At 41.5% G+C, this 23,070-nt stretch overlaps 1 protein-coding gene across 1 annotated transcript in view; it reads left to right on the top strand.

The window, feature by feature from the left end:
* The first annotated feature begins 5,640 nt into the window (after positions 1–5,640).
* LOC149466138 (uncharacterized) overlaps positions 5,641–23,070 on the top strand; it is a 29,263-nt gene continuing 11,833 nt past the window's right edge. The window contains exons 1-7 of the mRNA XM_089672839.1: positions 5,641–5,746; positions 8,282–8,421; positions 12,388–12,488; positions 12,598–12,689; positions 15,136–15,226; positions 15,910–16,011; positions 20,898–20,986. Coding sequence (XP_089528965.1) covers positions 12,455–12,488; positions 12,598–12,689; positions 15,136–15,226; positions 15,910–16,011; positions 20,898–20,986 — 408 coding nt within the window. The 5' untranslated portion in view covers positions 5,641–5,746; positions 8,282–8,421; positions 12,388–12,454. The remainder of the gene's footprint in view (positions 5,747–8,281; positions 8,422–12,387; positions 12,489–12,597; positions 12,690–15,135; positions 15,227–15,909; positions 16,012–20,897; positions 20,987–23,070) is intronic.

The raw sequence follows: 23,070 nt of genomic DNA, 5'->3' as shown, positions 1-23,070 counted from the left end.
TTCCTGCTGCTGAAAAACATCCCCACAGCATGATGCTGCCACCACCATGCTTCACTGTAGGGATGGTATTGGCCAGGTGGTGAGCGGTGCCTGGTTTCCTCCAGACATGGCGCTTGGCATTCGGGCCAAAAAGTTCAATCTTTGTTTCATCAGACCAGAGAGTTTTGTTTCTCGTGGTCTGAGAGTCCTTCAGGTGCCTTTTGGCAAACTCCAGGCGGGCTGCCATTTTCCTTTTACTGAGGAGTGGCTTCCATTTGGTCACTCTACCATACAGTCCTGATTGGTGGAGTGCTGCAGAGATGGTTGTTCTTCTGGAAGGTTCTCCTCTCTCCACAGAGAAATGCTGGAGCTCTTTCAGAGTGGCCATTGGATGCTTGGTTACCTCCCTGGCTAAGGCCCTTCTTCCTCAATCACTCATTTTGGCCGGGCGGCCCGCTCTAGGAAGATTCCTGCTGGTTCCAAACTTCTTCCATTTACGGATGATGGAGGACACTGTGCTCATTGGGACCTGCAATGCTGCAAACATTTTTCTGTACCCTTTCCCAGATCTGTGCCTTGATACAATCCTGTCTCGGAGGTCTACGGACAATTGCTTGGACTTCATGGCTTGCTTTGTGCTCTGACATGCACTGTTACCTGTGGGACCTTCTATAGATAGGTTTATGCCTTTCCTAATCCTGTCCAATCAACTGAATTTCCCAGAGGTGGACTCCAATCAAGTTGTGGAAACATCTGAAGAATTATCAGTGGGAACAGAATGCACAAGAGCTTAATTTTGAGTGTCATGGCAAAGACTGTGAATACTTATGTACATGTGTTTTGTTTTTTTTTTTGTCTTTTATTTTTAATAAATTGCAAAGATTTCAAAACAAACTTCTTTCATGTTGTCAGTATGGGGTATTGTTTATAGAATGTTGAGGGAAAAAAATGAATTTAATCCATTTTGGAATAAGGCTGTAACATAATAAAATGTGGCAAAAGTTAGGCGCTGTGAATACTTTCTGGATGCACTGTAGAATCATATATATTTGGACACAGGCACAATTTTAGTTTTTTTTTTTTCAGGTATTTACCAAAACATATGCAAGCTATAGTTATATAATGGATATGGGCTATGTGATGCACACTCTCAAGTTTAATTTCAGGGTATGTACATCCAAATTAGGGGAAGGGTTTAGGAATTACTAACAGAGATTTGTACCTTACATTTGGTGGGATTTTTAAGGCAACCTATAAACCAAACATTTTTTAAAAGAAGATTTGACATTTTATTTGACACATCAATACATATTTCCCCAATAGAATATAACAATTCTTGACAACATATTTGCGTGACAATATTAGTAATTGTTGCATTGGAAAATTAGAGGTATCTCTTGAAGCTGATTTTCATCTTTCAATCTCAGTTGAGGAAACTACAAGTGCATTCAGCCTAAATCCGATATGTTTTGAATACTTTAGTGCAGATTCTTCCTCAGGGAAAGGATACCGCTCTAAAATAATTATCAATAGCTAAACCTTTATACATATTATTTATGATCCAAGAATTGAGAAACCAACTTTACAAATTTTACATACCACCATAATTGGTCAAACTGAAAATGTTTTGCTGTGTTTTGGAGAGTAAATTCCCCCCCCCCCCCCATGTGTAGGATGAGAACATTGCTTGGCATGCAAGAACCATAGGTACCACGGTTTAGGAATTGAAACACAAATGATGCAGCGCTACTACCATAAAAATTCTTCACACATAAATGAATAAGTGAAACAGTGTAAAATTAGTGACATAAATAACAAAAACACAATATTAAATAATGCCAAAAAACTCATAAATAGTCACGTGTGACAAGGTCCTAAAAGGAGGTCCTAAAAGGACCAAATAACATAAATGGTGCCCCAAGTAATCCAATGGGGTCCAATAGTGCTCCAAATCAAACAAGTAAGTCACAACAGGACTCAATGTGCTAAAAAACCTCCCACCATAACTAAAAATCAGTTCCCACCATATAACATAAAACACACGTGCATCCCAATAAACGCATAAACTAAGAACTGATCATGCTAACAAACATGAATAAATATATAAAGTCCCGTGAGGTGTAAAACACCTGACAATATACAAAAAACCATATATAAAGTCCACAGCGATTCTTGAAGAAAAAAAAAAATTGCTGATAAATGTGCAGAGATATCCAAAAATGGCTGAATTGCCCGCTCACCTTTCTCTTGCGACCCGCACAGGGTCAAAAGGCCTTCAGGATCACTAACACATGGACCCTTAATAGTAGGTAATCCTCCACAGCTCTCCACACTGACCTCCCCTCATGTACAGATTCCAGCACAGGCTCACAGGGCAGCAGATCTCCTCTTCAGGCACATAAGGTGGCTGCAGCCACTTGATCCCTCAGAAAATATAAGTGAATGCTTGCATAGTGTAAAACTATTTATTCACCAAAGTATCACCTATCCAGGCGTCCGACCGGAAGTGCGTCACCACCAACGCGTATCGTCACGCTTAACACGTGACTTCATCAGGTCACGTGTTAAGCTTGACGATACGCGTTGGTGGTGACGCACTTCCGGTCGGACGCCTTCTTTATTTACATTGGACACCCATGCAAGTACATCTGATCTGAGGTTTACATGTGATGTACAAGATGATTTTAAATGTGAGCATGTTTGATATGTGATACTTTGGTGAATAAATAGTTTTACACTATGCAAGCATTCACTTATATTTTCTGAGGGATCAAGTGGCTGCAGCCACCTTATGTGCCTGAAGAGGAGATCTGCTGCCCTGTGAGCCTGTGCTGGAATCTGTACATGAGGGGAGGTCAGTGTGGAGAGCTGTGGAGGATTACCTACTATTAAGGGTCCATGTGTTAGTGATCCTGAAGGCCTTTTGACCCTGTGCGGGTCGCAAGAGAAAGGTGAGCGGGCAATTCAGCCATTTTTGGATATCTCTGCACATTTATCAGCAATTTTTTTTTTTCTTCAAGAATTGCTGTGGACTTTATATATGGTTTTTTGTATATTGTCAGGTGTTTTACACCTCACGGGACTTTATATATTCATGTTTGTTTGCATGATCAGTTCTTAGTTTATGTGTTTATTGGGATGCACGTGTGTTTTGTGTTATATGGTGGGAACTGATTTTTAGTTCCGGTGGAAGGTTTTTTAGCACATTGAGTCCTGTTGTGACTTGTTTGATTTGGAGCACTATTGGATCCCATTGGATTACTTGGGGCACCATTTATGTTATTTCGTCCTTTTAGGACCTCGTATTGACACTTGTCACATGTGATTATTTATGAGTTTTTTGGCACTATTTAATATTGTGTTTATGTTGTTTGTGTCACTAATTTTACACTGTTTCACTTATTCATTTATGTGTGAAGAATTTTTATGGTAGTAGCGCTGCATCATTTGTGTTTCATTTATTTTTTTTGTCTATGGGTATATGACTGTATGTAGCAGCTTTAACTTTGTTGGTAGGTATTCGTTTTTAGGTAGGAGCGCAGGAGTTTCTCACATTAATTCACGGTTTAGGAATTACAGCTCTTAAGAGTAACCATCCCCCTTTTTCAAGGGACCGAAAGTAATTGAACAATTGAATATAATCATAAATAAAATGTTCATTTGTAATATTTTGTTGAGAATCCTTTACTGGCAATGACTGCCTAAAGTCCGGAACCCATGGACATTACTAAAGACTGGGTTTCCTCCTTTCTGATGCTTTGCCTGAAGTCTGGAACCCATGAACATTACCAAAGACTGGGTTTCCTCCTTTCTGGTGCTTTGCCTGAAGTCTGGAACCCATGGACATTACCAAAGACTGGGTTTCCTCCTTTCTGGTGCTTTGCCTGAAGTCTGGAACCCATGGACGTGACCAAAGACTGGGTTTCCTCCTTTCTGATGCCTTGCCTGAAGTCTGGAACCCATGGACATGACCAAAGACTGGGTTTCCTTTCTGATGCTTTGCCAGGCTCTAACTGCAGCTGTCTTCAGTTGTTCTTTGTTTGTGGTTTTTTCTGCCTTTAGTTTTTAAGCTGGTGTGTACAGCAAAAGCTTGGTACTCATCAGTACTCTATGGGACGTATCCTGGGTTTCTCCTCAGTCGGGACTGGACCAGCCGTTGGCCAAATTGTGGCCCTGGCTATACTTTTTCAAAGTCCTTTGACATTGTGCTGTCTAGTAAAGGCCTCCATGCAAGGGGTGGCTCTGTGGTACATGGACTATATCCCTGGTTGACCTTACTGGCAAGGTGTTTTTTCTGCTCACCTTTGCCAGTTGAGTGTCAGAGCTAAAGGCTGGAACTTGTAGGCAGCCCTTCCTGCTAATTTACAAGGATAAGGTTGTCTTTAAGCTTAAGCTACTCTTTTTTGCCTAAGGTGGTGTCGTCTTTTCACCTGAGTCAGGACACTGCTTGCATCCTTTTGTACTGCTTAGACATTCCCTTGGAAGGTGGCGTTCTGCTCTCTAGATGTGATTCGAGCTTTAAGGCCTTGTTCACATAGGCATACTACAGTGTACGTATACAACAAATATTCAGTGACCACAATGTCCACTTGGCCGCCACGATAATACTTCCACCCAGGAAGCCCAAAATCAAGATGTGTTCAATAGTGACCACCAGAAAAGTCCAAAATCGAAAATGTGTACAGTAACATCCAACAGAAAAGTCCCAAAAAGCCTCAATAAATTCCCATATAAGCTGGTGATATCTTCATTCTTTCCAACAATTTCCAATTTTCTCAGAGAGGAAGAGGAGGAATTTTCTTGGAGAAAAAATGGAAATTGTTGGAAAGCATGAATATATCACCAGTTTATATGTGAATTTATTGAGGCTTTTTGGGACTTTTCCGTTGGGCGTTACTGTACACATTTTCGATTTTGGACTTTTCTGGTGGTTGCTATTGAACACATCTTGATACTACAGTGTACATCCATGCAAGCGCTGTGTTTGCCCACACAGGGATGCACAGGTGTTCTGTGCATCCCCGTGCTGTCAGTCCTATTGATATCAATTGGGATGCACTGGCTTCACAGACAGGTTGTATTTTTCCAGGAAACATATCCCCAGCACCATCAGCCACAGCGGAGTTCACCATCTAATATTCTACATATTAGTGGAAGATGAGGATGTGCGGAGGTGACATGTTCCCCCATATCGAACCCACACACAGTGCTGGGACCCCCTTCTCTCATAATAAGAAGACATTATTAACCTCCTCTTTACTGGGCACACACTCCCATCAATACTAACCCTGCTCTTCTTCAGGGCTACAACAAAATGGCCACTTCCTGACCTGATGACAGGATTCTCTCTTCTAAAAATGATGAAAACAATAATTGAATATTGAATTAAAATTGCAACTAAAGACTCTTCCCTAAAAATTAAAACAAAATGTTTCTTTTCAATTTGTCAAAAATGCTGTTGAATGGTAAAATGTGTGCTACAACAAAATGTCAGCCCTCTTACATATTCACTCATTGCCCTCTAGCGGCTGCTGGATGTAACCGCCCCTCCAGAGACGCCTGAAGTATCAGCTGCTCGCTCCATCCTCCCAGCGGCTTCTCGGTTACCATAACGACGAACAAGCGCAGGCTCAATGAGCCGTCTTGGATGCCGGCTGCCATTTTCCTGTAGCTCCATTGAGGAAAACAGAAACTTGTCTCAACGTTCCTCTATTTTCCAGCAGCTGCTTCTTGTTTGTCTGGAGGGTGTCTGCACAGCGAGCTGGAGGTAATAATGTCCTCTGATTGTTGGTATGAGTTGGGGAACTAAACCATCTTTCTGGGGAGTAAATGGGAGTCGTGACCTTATTAGGCTGCATGTCATCTGGGAAAATCTGGGGTGGAATTAGGAGATTATGGATTCTTACAGTTTATGGCTCATTATTTATTTAAGGTACTTATATAGCGCCGTCAATTTACACAGCGCTTTACATATATATATTGAATATTCACATCAGTCCCGCCCCCGAGGAGCGTACAGTCTAAGGTCCCTAACTCACATTCATGCATACACATACTAGGGCCAATTTAGACAGGAGCCAATTACCCTACCAGTATGTCTTTGGGGTGTGGGAGGAAACCAGAGTACCCGGAGGAAACCCACGCAGGCACAGGGAGAACATGTAAACTCCAGGTAGGGGGTGCCGTGGTTGGAATTTGTACCAGTGACCCTAGTACTGCCAGGCGGAAGTGCTAACCACTTAGCCACTGTGCTGCTATTATTATTATACTATCATTATTTTCAGTGGTGGGCAAACTGAGACAGCGGCTCCATATCAGGGTCTCCCCTTACCTCAGATCCTTGATCAGAGCCCCCCTTACATCAGAGTCTACCTATAGATCAGGTTCACCACCAAACCCCCATTACAACAGGGTCCCCATTGGAGTCCCCCATTAAATCAGGATCTCTATCAGATTCCCCTGTTACATTAGATTCCCCCCTTGCATCACGGTCTCCATCAGAGTCCTCTGTTACATCAGTGTCCTAATAAGAGTCCCCCCATACATCAGATTCCTGACCAGAGCCCCCTCTTTCATTAGAGGCCTCCCTTTACATCAGGCTTCCTATCAAAGTCCACTCTTAAATCAAGGTCCCGTCACAGTCCCCCCCCCTTACAACAGGGTTCCCGTCACAGTCCAGCCTTAAATCAAGTTCACCATCAAAATCAATCCCTTTTACATCAGGGTCCCTATTAGAGTCCTCCCTTTACATCAGAGTCCTCTCTTAAATCAAGGTCCCCACCAGAGTCTCCTGTCTCATCAGGGTAGGGTTCCCATTACAGTCCCCCCTTTTATCAGGGTCTACATCAGAGTTCCCCTTTACATTAGAGTTCACCTATGCATCTGGTTCACCACCACACCAAAATCCCCCTTTACAACAAGGACCCTATTAGAGCCCCCCCCCCCCCAAATCAGGGTCCCCGTAAGAGTCCCTCCTTAATTCAAGGTCCCTAGCAAATTCCCCTGTTACACCAGAGTTCCCCTTACATCACAGTCCCCATTAAAGTCCCCCCTTATATCAGGGTCCCCATCAGAATCCCCTGTTACATCAGGGTCCCCATTAGAATCCCCCCTTAAATCAAGGTCCCCATCAGAGTCCCCCATTACATCAGAGTCCCCATTAAAGTCCCCCCCTTACATCAGGGTCCCCATCAGAGTCCCCTGTTACATCAGGGTCCCCATTAGAATCCCCCCTTAAATCAAGGTCCCCGTCAGAGTCCCCCATTACATCAGAGTCCCCTTTAAAGTCCCCCCCCTTACATCAGGGTCCCCATCAGAGTCCCCTGTTACATCAGGGTCCCCATTAGAATCCCCCTTAAATCAAGGTCCCCATCAGAGTCCCCCCTTACATCAGGTTCCAATTGGAGCTCCCCCTCTTACATCAGAGTCTCCCCTTACATCAGGGTCCCCATAAAAGTCCCCCCTTACATCAGGGTCCCCATAAAAGTCCCCCCTTACATCAGGGCTCCTGTCAGAGTTTCCCTTTACAACAGAGTCCCCGCTTTGCATCACGGTCCCTATCAAGATCTCAATTAGAGCTCCCCCTTTCATCAGGGTCCCCATCAGAGTTCCCCTTTGCATGTAATGGTTAGCACTTTCCTCTGGCAGTACTAGGGTTGTTGGTTCGAATCCCAGCCACGGCACCTCCTGCCTCGAGTTTGTATGTTCTCCCTGTGCCTGTGTGGGTTTCCTCCGTGTACTCCGGTTTCCTCCCACACTACAAAGACATGCTGGTTAATCGGATCCCGTCTAAATTGTCCCTAGTATCTGTATGTATGAATGTGAGTTAGGGACCTTAGATTGTATGCTCCTTGAGGGTGAGGGACTGATGTGAACGTACAATATATATGTAAAGTGCTGCGTAAATTGATGGCGCTATGTAAGTACCTGAAATAAATAAAAAATAATGGGGGACTCTGATGGGGACCTTGATTTAAGGGGGGGCTCTGATGTAAAGGGGGGATTCTAATGGGGACCCTGATGTAATGGGACTCTGAGAGGACTGCGATGTAAGGGGGACTCTGATATAACAGGGGATATTGATCAGGTTCCTTATCAGTGCCCCCCTTACAAGAGGCTCCCCATCAGAGTCCCCTGACCTAGAGTGCTGGATCTGGAGTAATGGGTTGCCTACCCCTGGGCTATCAGTATTTTTAGTCATTTAAAAACACAAAAGTGCTTACAAATATACAATAATATTACACTTGTGCTATTTCTATTGCTGCACATATTTGGCTTATTTTTAAAGTTTTTTAATTTTCAGTGTGATTTATTGCATATTACTGGAGTCGGAGCAATTCCAGGACTAATCAGTGCAGAGGAGACTGGTAAATGGGAGTTCACCAATCCCCAGCTGCTTGCCTGCAGTCATCTGTGGAGGCATTGGGTTTGTGGGAGAGCAAGGTGAGCTTTGGGTTCTGGGGAATGGGGGGTGGGGGGAGGTGCTCTTCTCAGCGGGATAGGGATTAGATAGCTGAAAACTGCAGATAGTGAAGGTGTGGTAGTACTGGACTAATTTAGCTCAAAATATATTTTTGAATAGGTGAATCTCCTTGTTGGAGGTTAACCTGTACTGAAAGAACGGCGTGTGGGGACCTAGTTTTGGTCCTAGACTGCTACTGCCTCCGATCATGGTGGAGTCATCTATTGTTAGGTTTTTGGTTGGGAGCGCCTAAAACAAACAAAGATATGGCTTGATGATTCATCCCAAACTGTTTCATCCAACACGTTTCTCCCCCTTCTTCAGGGCTTCAGTGAATAAACCGTAATATCATCTGGATTCCCAAAAATTGCCCGGTTAAAGGTTATATGGGCTGAATTGTTATCTTTTCTTTCTAGCAGTATGAGCAGTCAGATGTATTTACAGCTGATTGTCTTAAAGTGAAGTTCCACCTAAAAAAAAAAAAAACGAAAACTGTAGCTGCTGACTTTTAAAATACAGTCACTTACCTGTCTCTCGGTCCAGCGGTGTCCTCACCACGGCTGGGTTCACCATCTGCCTTCTTTCCCTGGCTCCAGCATCTTCAGTGTGGGCACTCAGCTGTGACAGCTTGCGGCTTCACAGCCGGGTGCCCACTGCGCATGCGTGAGAAGCGCTGCGCTTTGTGAATGGTTCCGTAGTCTTCTGGGACCTGTCACGTGTCCTAGAAGACAGGGGGGAGGACAAATTCCACTTCCAATCGCCTAGGCAAGGGGTGGGCAACTGTGGCCCTCCAGCTGTTGTGGAACTACAAGTCCCATGAGGCATTGCAAAACTGACAGTTACAAGCATGACTCCCAAAGGCAGAGGCATGATGGGATTTGTAGTTCACCAACAGCTGGAGGGCCACAGTTGCCCACCCCTGGCCTAGGCGATCACAGCGGAAGTGGGAGCGGGTACCTGTCAAATTCGGGTACCTGCTTCCCCCCTCCTCCCCAAAGGTGCCTATCCTTAATGGGGAGCGGGGGACAAAGGCTTAAAGCGGAACTTCCCCTTTTGGGTGGAGCTCCGCTTTAAGTCCTGAAGAAGGGGGAAGGCCTCTTCCTCCAGCTTGTGTTGGTTGTATATAACGTCCATAAAAGAGAACCAACACAAAGAATATAGTGTAGTACTCTTAAAACATGAATGATTTCAGTCATGGCCAAAAATATTGGTACCCCTACATTTCTGTCAGATAACGCACCCAGAACATTGTTACAATCACAAATGTTTCGGCATTCTCATGTTTGTTTCTTTTGTTTGTATTGGTATGACACAAAAAAGTGGAGAAGCAAAAAGCCAAATCTGACACATACCACGTAAAACCCCAAAATGGAATGGGCAAAATTATTAGCACCTTCTCAAAATTGTAAGAAATAATTGCATTTCAAGTTGTTGATGCTCCTGCAATTTGTAATTAAACTCCCCTGTATCAATGACCAGGGGCTGACAATATAGAAATCACACCGGCAACCAGTTAAAATGGTGAAAAATGGACTCAACCTTTCTGTTGTATGTCTCTGTGTGCCGCATGGAGAAGAGGAAGAGCAGCAAAGAATTGTCTGAGGATTTGAGAACAAAAATTGTGGAAAAGCATGGACCATCTCAGGGTTACAAGTCCATCTCCAGAGATCCTAATGTTCCTGTGTCCACTGTGCAAAACATTGTCAAGAAGTTTACAGCCTATGGCACTATAGCTAATCTCCCTGGACATGGACGAAGCAGAAAACTTGATCAAAGAATATAATGAAAAATTGTTGGAATGGTGGATAAAGAACCTTGATTAACTTTCAGACAAATTCAAGCTGACCTTCGGGCACCAGGTACACCTGTGTCAGCACGTACTATACATCACCATTGGAATGAAAAGGGATGCTGTGGTAGGAGACCCAGGAGGACCCCACTGCTGACACAGAAACATAAAAAAAGCAAGATTGGAGTTTGCCAAAACTTACATGAGGAAGCCGAATTCCTTTTGGGAGAATGTGCTGTGGACAGACGAAACAAAATTACAGCATTTTGGTAAAGTCCATCATTCTACTGTTTTCAGAAAAAGCAATGAGGCCTTTAAAGAAAAGAATACAGTCCCTACAGTCACACATGGTGGGGGGGGTCACTGATATTTTGGGGTTGCTTTGCTGCTTCAGGCACTGGATGTCCTGTCCTGGCCGTATGCATGGCATTATGAAATCTGAAGACTACCAAAGAATTCTGGGGTGCAATGTAGGGCCCAATGTCAGAAAGTTGGGTCTCCGTCAGAGGTCATGGGTCTTACAGCAGGACAATGACCCAAAGCACACGTCAAAAAATCCCTAGAAATGGTTTCAGACAAAGCTGGCAGAACCATCAAGAGTGACTGTAACAGGGGTTTGATGCACTTAGGCAAAAAACAGGAGGTGAAATGTACTAGTGATAATCATGTAAAATTCATGTAAAAAGTCCCATTTGCAGTTTGTGCGAAGCCATGTGGGGGACACAGCAAACATGTGGAAGAAGGTGCTCTGGTCAGATGAGACCAAAATTTAACGTTTTGGCCTAAAAAGCAAAATGCTATGTGTGGCGGAAAACTAACACTGCACATCAGGGGCGGACTGACCATTCGAACACTTGGGCACTGCCTGAGGGCCCGGGGTCAGTAGGGGGCCCCATGAGATGCCCCTGGTACCTTTTTCATAGGCTTTTTTGAGTTTGGGAAAGGACACAGGGGCCCCATGATCCCCTGTTGCCTGGGGGCCCCATGAGTTGTCAGTCCGCCCCTGCTGCACATTACCCTGAACACACCATCCCCACCGTGAAACATGGTGGTGGCAGCATCATGTTGTAGGGATGCTTTTCTGCAGCAGAGACAGGGAAGCTGGTCAAAGTTGATGAGAAGAATGATGGAGCCAAATGCAGAAAACCTGTTAGAGTCTGCAAAAGACTTGGGACCAGGGCGGAGGTTCACCTTCCAGCAGGACAATGACCCGAAATATCCAGCCAGAGCTACAATGGAATGGTTCAGATCAAAGCATCTTAATGTGTTAGAATGGCCCAGTCACAGTCCAGACCGAAATCCAATGGAGAATCTGTGGCAAGACTTGAAAATTGCTGTTCCCAGACGCTCTCCATCCAATCTGACAGAGCTTGAGCTATTCTGCAAAGAAGAATGGGAAAAATGTCCCTCTGCAAAGAGACATCCCCAAAAATACTTGCAGCTGGAATTGCAGCGAAAGGTGGTTCTACAAAGTATTGACTCCGGGGGGCTGAATACAAATGCAGCCACACTTTTCACATATTTATTTGTAAAACGTTTTGAAAACAATTTCTCAATTTTCCTTCCACTTCACAATGATGTGCCACTTTGTGTTGGTCTATCACATCCAATCCCAATAAAATACATTTACGTTTTTGGTTGTAACATGACAACATGTGGAAAATTTCAGGGGCGATGAATAATTTTTCCAGGCACTGTATATGTCCCATAGTTTGTAGACACTATAAATTTTGCACAAAGTAATCATTATACGCTTATTGGGATTTTTTTTTACCAAAAATATGTAACAATACATTTTGGCCTAAATTTATGAAGAAATTAGATTTTTAAAATTGTTTTTATTGGATACGTTTTACAGTAGAAAATAAAAAATATTGGGTTTTTTTCTCAAAATTGTCGGTCTTTTTTTGTCTATAATGAAAAAAGTAAAAACCACAGAGGTGATCAAATACCAGTAAAAGAAATCTTTATTTGTGGGGACAAAAAGGACATAAATTTAGTTTGGGTACAGTGTTGCATGACCGCGCAATTGTCAGTTAAAATAACACAGTGCCGTATCACAAAAAAATGGCCTGGTCAGGAAGCGGGGGGAGGGGGGGGGGGGTTGCTAAATCTTATGGAGCTGAAGTGATGAACACAAAATTTCCTTTTCATATAGACTTAGGAATACATATTATGCCAAGTGGGAGTATATAGAAGGACACAAGGATCTGTAGAAGGACGTCATGATGGAGAACCAGCCGCCCCTCACATCACCGGGTACGAGGAGACTTTCATTTCTTGTATTGAAGATCCACCTAGATACACACATCCTCTGATAGAAAGACATAGAAACAATGTATTCATTCAGTGTTTGTGTTTCCTTCAGATGGATCCAGTAATAGGAACCCACCAGAGAGATGTCCCCGTCCTCTGGATTCCTGGGATGCCATGCAGGAGAATATCCAACAGGGTTGTCAGGTATGTGAAGGATGTTGTCTTAGGCCTCATTCCCATGGAGCGTATCAATGTGTACCCCATGCAAGGGCCATATTTGGATGCACAGGTGCTCCATGCATCCCCATGCAGGCAGCCCCATTGATGTCAGTTGGGATGCAGCAGCTGCACAGACTCAAGTGCTGCTTATAATTTGACATCTGTTAGATGTCTACCGTGTGTGTCTACTGTATGCAAACCACCCTAGGTAACGGCCATGTGTTACATAGTTAGTCTGGCTGAAAAAAGTCAAAAGTCCATCCAGTTTAACCATTAAAAAAAAAAAGTTATAATCCTACACCCACAGTTGATCCAGAGGAAGGCAAAAAACCCAGCAAAGCATGATCCAATTTGCTCCTGCAGGGGAAAAAATTCATTCCTGATCCCCCGAGAGGCAATCTGATATTCCCTGGATCAACTTTACCTATAAATGTTATATCCAGTTATATTCTGTGTATCCAAGAAAGAATCCAAGACTTTCCTACAGCAATCCACTGAGCTGGCCAGAACCAACTCTTGAGGGAATCTATTCCACATTCTCACAGCTCTTACTGTGAAGAAACCTTTCTGTGTTTGGAGATTACATTTATTTAGTGAATAACTCTACATCGAGTTCACTATATGAACCACTGATGTATTTATACATGGAGATCATATCCCCCCCCCCCCCTTATGTATTATACATGGAGATCATATCCCCCTTATGTATTCTGCATGGAGATCATATCCCCCCTTATGTATTATACATGAAGATCATATCCCCCCCCCCTTATGTATTATACATGGAGACCATATCCCCCTTATGTATTATACATGGTGATCATATCCCCCCTTATGTATTATACATGGAGATCATATCCCCCTTATGTATTATACATGGAGATCATATCCCCTATTATATATTATACATGGAGATAATATCCCCCTTTATGTATTATACATGGAGATCATATACCCCCTTATGTATTATACATGGTGATCATATCCCCCCCTTATGTATTATACATGGAGATCATATCCCCCCTTATGTATTATACATGGTGATCATATCCCCCTTATGTATTATACATGGAGATCATATCCCCTCTTATGTATTATACATGGAGATCATATCCCCCTTATGTATTATACATGGAGATCATATCCCCCTTATATATTATACATGGAGATCATATCCCCCCTTATGTATTATACATGGAGATCATATCTCCCCTTATGTATTGTACATAGAGATCATATCCCCCCTTATGTATTATACATGGAGATCATATCTCCCCTTATGTATTATACATGGAGATCATATCCCCCTTATGTATTATACATGGAGATCATATCCCCCTTATGTATTATACATGGTGATCATATCTCCCCTTATGTATTATACATGGAGATCATATCCCCCCCTTATGTATTATACATGGAGATCATATCCCCCTTATGTATTATACATGGAGATCATATCCCCCTTATGTATTATACATGGTGATCATATCTCCCCTTATGTATTATACATGGTGATCATATCCCCCCCTTATGTATTATACATGGAGATCATATCCCCCTTATGTATTATACATGGAGATCATATCCCCCCTTAATCTCCTCTTCTCAGGAGAGAATAAATTCAGTTCCTCTAATCTTTCCTCATAGCTGAGCTCCTCCATGCCTCATATCAGTTTGGTTGCCCTTCTCTGTACTTTCTCCAGTTCCCCAATGTTCTATTTGTGAATTGGTGCCCAAAACTGAACTGCATATTCCAGATGAGGTAATACTAATGATTTGTATCGGGGTGAAGCTGAACCTTCATGACTGAAAGAACTGAAATCCAATAAATGAAAGTAGGGGGCTAGGGACAGATAGATTGGGGAGGAAAGGGCTAGATGATGCTTCTAATCCATTTTGTGAGAAGCTTATAGTGTGCAGTGAAATAAAAGACATTTCATAAAGGAGAGGAGTCTGTACAACTGTACAAGACTAAGCCCCCATGCACACAGGATGTTTTTACAGCGGCTGTTTTTGGCTTTTGACGTTTCTTTCTACAGCCAGTAAACCCCCCCAGCATGTTATCCATGCACACATAGACTGGAATCAACATTTTTTGGCAGGAACGTTTTTTGGCCGTAAAAAACCCCCAGGATTAGTGGGTTTTTAAGGGAGTTTTTAGCTGTAAAAATGCTGTAATGCTGAAAAATGCAGCAAACCAGCGTTTATGGACTTTTTTTTACCCCAAAATTTTTTTCATTGTAGAAAAGACGCGTCAAAACGCTAAAAAAAAGCTGAAAAACCTCAAGTTTTTAATGTGACTTGACACAGCTAACGTTACCAGTATTATCAAAACGCCCGTGTGCATGGAGCCTTAAGGACAGGCTGGAGTTCAGCTTTAACCATTACTCTTCTGACTTTGTAAATGATTCCTCTCTGTGTTATCTAGGTTGATGGGGTGACTGTTATTAAAGTTGAATATGATGAGATGTTTATGAGTGGTGACGAGGAAAATGAAATCCCTCCAGAGATCAGCCCAGGTGAGGAATAAACAGTAAGTCCTCACGTACACGGCACGTTTTTACAGCGGCTCTTTTTGGCTTTTGACATTTTTGTCTACAGCCAGTAAACCCCCCAATATGTTATTCTATGTGTCCATGCAAGCAATGTTTTTTGTCAGGGACGTTTTTTGGCTGGAAAAAAACCCAGAACTAGTGGGCTTCTAGAGGAGTTTTTTAGCTGTAAAAACACTAACATGGTAAATCGTGGCAAGCCGGCGTTTTTGGACTTTTCTTGACCAAAAAAAAATTATTTTTTTTGTAAAAAAAATTATTTTTTTTGTAAAAAAAAAAGCGCTGAAAACCGCAAATGCGAAAAAAATGATGAAAAACTAAAATTTTTAACGTGACTTTACACAGCTAACGTTACCAGCATTATTAAAACGCCCCGTGCACATGGAGCCAAAATCCAGAGAAGAGTCCCGGATCCTCCTTGTTCAGTCACTACAACAATCTCTTCTTCTCCCCCCTCCTCTGTCAGTAGACAGTAATGGGGGGACAGTATGTGCCCAGTGGGGGGATCAGGAGCCATCAGCCTCTATTAGACTCCGGCTGTCCTCCTCAGATCATGTCATTGAGATGTGACCAGTCTCCCCCCACACACACTCTCTGGGGTCTCTCATACATCTCAGTACAGGGGGCTTCACTCTCATCTTTATTCACAGACCCCGAAGACTCCACAGCTTCTCATACAGATGTCAGTGTTGAGGAGAAGGAAGGACATGTGAAGATTAAAGATGAGGAACTTTCTGTAGAGATCAGCACAGGTAAGTGATATTATTATCATACAGGATTCATAAAGCGCCAACAGTTTACGCAGCGCCTTACAATATATAGGGGGACAGTACAGTTCAGTACAGAAGGAATAGGGGGGCCCTGCTCGTGGAGCTTACAATCTAAACATACTAAATCCAGAAAAGACAAGATTCTTCTTGTTTAGAGGACACTTTTCATTGATTGTTTGATTATTCACATTTTTCCTTCTGTGTTTTCTCTACATATGTGTGTTGCATCATATTTTTTACATTTTATAGTATTCTACTGCTTCCACAGAAATATCCAGTCTTTCATGGAAGAAGTGGACATACTGGGGTTGATTTAATAAAACTGGAGAGTGCAAAATCTGGTGCAGCTGTGCATGGTAGCCAATCAGCTTCTAACTTCAGCTTGTTCAATTAAGGCTGGCCATACACTATACAATTTTCTGTCCAATTTCTGCCCAATTTCCATTAGCTTTACCTTCAACTATGTAGCTCAAGGGCCTGTCTAATTGGATACAATTGAAAGTGTTGTTTAGGTTTGACCTCATATTATATGTTTTTGGTAAATCTAAAGCAAATTTGTCAAGAAAATTGTATAATTTATGGCCAGTCTAAGCTTTAACATTTACACCCCGGTCACATTGGGTGCAATTTGGCATGCGATTTGCATGCCCTGTGACTTAAAAATTGTATGCCAAGTCGCACCCTATTGTCCGCTCTTAGAGCGGTCATATCGGTGCAGTTCCAACTTGGTCAGAGCCGCACTGATCTCTAAAGTAGTGCATGCACTACTTTTGTTGCGATTTGCATAGACATCTGTGTCAGACTGAAATCAGCAGGTCACCCAATTTTGAAATCGTGCGACTTCACTGTACATCGCACAATTTCAAAATCGGCTTTGATGAGACCGGGGGCAAAAACCTGGAAGCTGAATGGTTTCTATGCTTAGCTGCTCCAGATTTTGCACTCTCCAGTTTTAGTAAATCAACCCCACAGGTTTTTTTTTTGGTTTCCAAGACCATGGCCATTTTTAAATGAGATGTCAAGCTTTACTCTAAGTTCATACCTAAGCGTTTTCCGCAGCGTTTTGCGCAGCGTTTTGCAGAAACGCACTACAGTCCATTTAACATGTTTTCCTATGGGGTAGGTTCATATCTCCGCATTTCCACCCGTGCGTTTTTTGGAAAGGGTCAGGGACTATTTTAAACGCAAAAAGTTGCTTTTATGGTTCTTTAGACTTCAATGGAAAAGCTGTAAAAAAGCATATAGTGTGTTTTTGATGTGTTTTGCATTTTAAATCTGCCTAGCAACAGGAAAAAAAAGCATCAAAAACGTATGTGCAAAAACACAAATTGCACTGCAGAAACAGATCAAACGCAAACTGCATAGGTGTGAACCTCGCCTTAAAGTGGAACCACGCACCATATAAAAGCCTCAGAACAATTTTATTGCATCTTCCAACACATGGACAGATCAATCAGGTATGCCAATCCTCTAATGCATTTCATTCAGTCAGGAGCTTGCACCCTCTGAGTGTTTAAGGCTCGCATACCCAGTGGATCAGTCTGTGTGTTGGAAGATGAAATTAAATGACTCTGAGGCTTTTATATGTTGAGCGGTTCCTTTTTTCCTCCTTTGAAGTTTGGCATGGACTGTGCTAGGGGACCATGACTATAGGGACCGAATGTCATTGCTGGTCTGGAAATTCTGTGGTGGAAAAGAACATTTATCCTCACATCCTTAAAGCAGAGTTCCACCTGGAAAAAAAAAAAGTCAGCAGCTACAAAAACTGTAGCTGCTGACTTTTAAAATACAGTCACTTACCTGTCCCTCGGTCCAGCGGTGTCCTCACCACGGCTGGTTTCACCATCTGTCTTCTTTCCCTGGTACCAGAATCTTGAGTGTGGACACCTGACTGTGACAGCTTGCGGCTTCACAGGTGGGTGCCCACTGCGCATGCGCGAGAAGCGCTGTGCTTTGTGAGTGGCCCCGTAGTCTTCAGGGATCTGTCACGTGTCCCACAAGACTGCGGGGAGGGAGAGGGGGAGGACAACTTCCATTTCCGATTGCTTAGGCAATCGCAGCAGAAGTGGGAGTGGGTACCGACTCCCCAAAGGTGCCAATCCTTAATGGGGAGCGTGGGACAAAGCATTAAAACAGAACTTCCCCTTTTGGGTGGAGCTCCGCTTTAAAGTGGAACGTTTGGGAAATAAATGGCATTTAGGTGACATATTTTGTAACTTTATTAATTGTTATTGAAGATTTCAGTATCAAATATATATGCAGAGAAATCAAGAGCCAATAGAAAAGATATAAAACAAAAAGATTGACATCAAATAATTTCATGGTATGTGAGAGCAGGTCCAAAATGGCCTTTCGAAGTATCCAGTAAAACTAGGTAGTTGATGTAGGTTCTGCGTGTTTTTCAGAGAAGTATGGTGCCTCTTAGCTGATGATTAAAGTGTTACTAAACCCAGGACCCTGCATTCACTATATCTACTCTCCCCGGACCCTGCATTCACTATATCCGCTCTCCCAGGGAGGTCCGGGAAGAGCGGATATAGTGAATGCAGGGTGCGGGGAGAGCAGATATAGTGAATGCAGGGTGCGGGGAGAGCGGATATAGTTAATGCAGGGTGTGGGGAGCGCGGATGTAGTGAATGTAGGGTCCGGGGAGAGCGGATATAGTGAATGCAGGGTCCGGGGAGAGTGGATAGTCAATGCAGGGCCCTGGGATTAGTAACACCATAAAAACTACAGGTTTTTTTTTTTTTATAATCATAATGTGAAAAAATGCTGCGCTACATAAAACAATGGTACAAACCATTATATAACCAAAAAAAGTGAAGAAATAAATATATATTAGAAGAAAAAATTGTAGTAAATATATATATATATATATATATATATATATATATATATATATATAAATAAAATAAAAACCACACACAAAAATAAAAATCAAGAATATTTTAAGTATGAATCAAATAAAAGTCAATCAAAAAATCAAGTTCAATCAATAAAGTGTTCATTCAGTGGACCCTCCTTTGGATAACAAAAAAAATTTATTGATTTTTCGGACTGTCCAATTGTATCCCCTTGATAAAGTCACGTGACTAGTGACGAACCGTGTTGGGGAGGAGTCACGGCGTTGCCATTTATTGGGACAGCGGCTTGTAGTACTTTACAAACGGCTCTTGGAACGACATTACAGCAGGCAATAGCATTCATTGAGTGGGCCCGTGCTATGCTTTGCATCACATTACGCATGGTGTCTGTTGTGAACATGTGCAGGACTCTGCTGTTGAGATGATTCTGCCATCTTGTGTTTAATCAGTACATCACTGGATCTTCATCATATCTGGTGCAAAATAGACCTCCGGAACGTGAGTGTATTTCTTATGTTTTAATTGATGGATAAAGGTTTAAAAGGATAAAGCACCACCATACTGCCCCGAACTACATCACCGACCTAATATCCAAGTACCACCCAACACGCACACTCCGCTCCTCACAAGACCTCCTTCTCTCTAGTTCCCTGGTCTCCTCCTCCCACGCCCGCCTCCAGGACTTCTCCAGGGTGTCACCCATCCTTTGGAACTCCCTGCCCCAACCCATCAGATTATCACCTTCTCTCCTCTCCTTTAGGCGCACCCTGAAAACCCACCTCTTCAGGGAAGCCTACCACACCCACTGCTAACTTGCCGACCTTCTCCACTCTTCCTACCACTCCATCCCCCACAGCTTTCTCCTCCTGTGCCACCATCCCCTCCCTCCTAGATTGTAAGCTCGAAAGACCTCGATCCCCTCATGTTTTGCATTGTATTGTATTGTTATTGTTCTGTCCCCCTTTGTAATGTACAGCGCTGAGCGAATTATTGGCGCTTTATAAATACTGTATAATAATAATAATGTTGAGTTCTTTTTAATGAGGAATATGGCTGATACAAAGACGCTTATCAGGAGGAAGCTTACTTTGGAGTCTTCATTCAGCAAGCTGATCTTCTGAGTCCATATGGGACCAAAAGTGCAGTTAGACCGTAACATTGTATAATGTGCGGTCACACTGCGTGAGGGGAGCAGATACATGGTGGAGGATATCTGTGCATGGGAATTGATGACAGATGCACATATTGTTCTTTATCCAAAGGAGAGTTCACTGAATGAACACTTTATTGACTGAACTTGATTTTTTGATTGACTTTTATTTGATTCACACTTAAAATAATCTTAATTTTTATTCTTGTGTGGTTTTTGTTACATATATATATATATATATATATATATATATATATATATTTATACATCTATATTTTTTTTACTATATTTTCTTCTAATATATATTTATTTCTTCACTTTGTTTTTTGGTTATATAATGGTTTGTATCATTGTTTTATATAGCACAGCAATTGTTCACTTCACATTATGATTGTATAATTTGCCCCACTGAGACATGGGTTTGTGCACTAGCGGCTACAGCATTTATTTGTAATTTTTTTGTTTTTATTTCACCATAGTTAGCGCTTGAGTTATTCAATATATTTTAGGTTTTTTCTTTAACTGATGCTCACTGCAGCCTTATTTAGGAATTCCGTTAACTGCTATAGCCCATTGACTTCAAGGTTCAGTATGTGCTTTCGGACGAACTTGTATACATCCACATTGTACAGAACAGTTCGATATTTTGAGCAGTTGTGGACTTTCTGTTACCTAACACAAGTGGTGGTGTCCACTAACATATATCCTTTTGTCTCTGTAATAGTTTACTATGTCTGTTGAATTGTTGCGGTTTGGTCAATTCCTTAGGTTGTTTGAGCAGACAAATGACAACTGAAGTCATAGAGCATTATAGCTTTACACTTTTACTAACATGATACATGCATTGCCTGCAGTTGGATCCGGCAACAGAAATACACCAGAGAGATGTCCCCATCCTCTGTATTCCTGGGATTCCACAGAGGAACTTCAGGAGATCCCTCAGGTAGATGGAACTGAGACTATTAAAGCATATAGAAAATAATAAAAATGTACTGATCCTACCAGGCACCAATTTTAATAATTATGTAACAAAGGGGAGGGGAGGATACCACAAAAATGTATTCCAAAAAATTATTGCATAAAAAATTGGATTTAGCTTAACCCCTCAACCAGGTGTTGAGCTAAATCCAAATTTTTTATGCAAGAATTTTTTCCTATTAAAGCATATGTCAAGACAAAATAGGAAAAAACACATTTAGCACATCTCTGGAATACATGCACATTTCCCTTTTTTATCCTTTTACACACTGAGAATACAGAAAACTGCTGAGGTGCAAGAAATATAGCATGTACCTACTTTACTGAATTCTCCCCACTCTGTTGTCAAAAAGGAAATTATTTGTAACATCTATCTGGTTGTATTGTCTCTTTAAGAAACCAATACCAAATATGCCCATATGGAAGAAAAATATATTTGAAATATATTTTTAAAATATTCGTCCCAAATATATTGCCATATATTTGAAATACTACAATTTTGGCTATATTCAATATATTTAAAAAACAAATATATATATATATATATATATATATATATATATACACTGTATGTTTAAATGCGTTTTTATTACAAAATATCTGAAAAAATATTTTTAAAAATACATTTCAAATATACTGTATGTCTTTAAAAATACAAATCTACATTTTTGGAATGCATTTACAAATATATGTAAAAGTATATGTTAAAATGACTTTTTTATATGTTAAAAAAAATCTGAAGAATATATTTTTAAAAATATCTATTTTTTTAAATATATTCTTTAGATTTTTTTAGCATATAAAAAAGTCGTTTTAACATATATTTTTACAGATATTTGTAAATTTATTCCAAAAATGTAGATTTGTATTTTTAAAGACATACGGTATATTTGACATGTATTTTTAAAAATATTTTTCATATATTTTGTAATTTAAATGCATTTCAAGATGCAGTATATATATATATTTATTGAAATATATGTTGAAGTATATAGAATACGGCCAAAATTGTAGCATTTCAAATATATGTCAATATATTTGGGAAGAATATTTTTAAAATATATTTCAAATATATTTTTCTTCCATGTGGGTGTATAACTCTAGTTTGTAGATAACAAAACTGGAGGTAATTAATCACTTGCCCTCCAGAGGATTTACCCCCCTTCCTGACCAGGACATTTTTTTCATTACGGTGCTGCATTACTTTAACTAACAATTGCACGGTCATCCAATGCTGCACCCAAATGAAATTTACGTACTTTTTTCCCCCACAAATAGAGCTTTCTTTTGGGTGGTATTTGATCACCGTGCGGTTTTTATTTTTTGCGCTATAAACAAAAAAAGACCGACAGTTTTGAGAAAAAAAAACAATATTTTTTACTTTTTGCTATTAGACATATCCCAATAAGAAAATAAAAAAAAATCTAAATTTGTCATAAATTTCGGCCAAAATGTATTCTGCTTCTTGTCTTTGCTAAAAAAAAATCCCAATACATGTAAATTAATTGGTTTACATGAACGTTATAGCGTCTACAAATGGCAGTATATATACTGGAATTTTTTTTTTTACTAGTAATGGTGGCGATCAGCAACTTATAGCGGGACTGCGGCGGGCATCCTGACACTGGAGGGAACTGATTGGTGTCACTGACATCCCCAGTGACACCAATACAGTAATCAGTGCTAATAAAAAGGACTGACACTGTACTAATGGCACTGGGCAGGAAGGGGTTAACATGTGGGGTGATTAACTGTGTGCTGTTTCTCTATTGGGGCTGTGTGTGTGCTTCACTATGCAGAGCCATACAAAGTAGTGTGCAGGAGTTGCCAGGGGAGAGATCTGTGTTGCTTATACACAGGTCTCTCTCCCGTCGGAGATGCTCAGCAATCACTGGGTGCTGGCGAGTAATCACCAGCCGGGACCAGGTGATTGACAGCCAAGGCCGCCAATGGCAGCGCGGGTAGGGCACGCGCACGGCTCGCAAGTGCCCCCTACCCAGAACTGCAAAGTCACGTATACATACGTGATTTTGCACACCCATGCCGCCC

Source organism: Staurois parvus, unplaced genomic scaffold (genome assembly GCF_062004578.1).
Source record: "Staurois parvus isolate SC_StPar_1 unplaced genomic scaffold, SC_StPar_1.0 ptg000132l, whole genome shotgun sequence".
Classification (NCBI taxonomy): domain Eukaryota; kingdom Metazoa; phylum Chordata; class Amphibia; order Anura; family Ranidae; genus Staurois; species Staurois parvus.
This window is presented reverse-complemented; position numbering and strand designations above follow the sequence as displayed.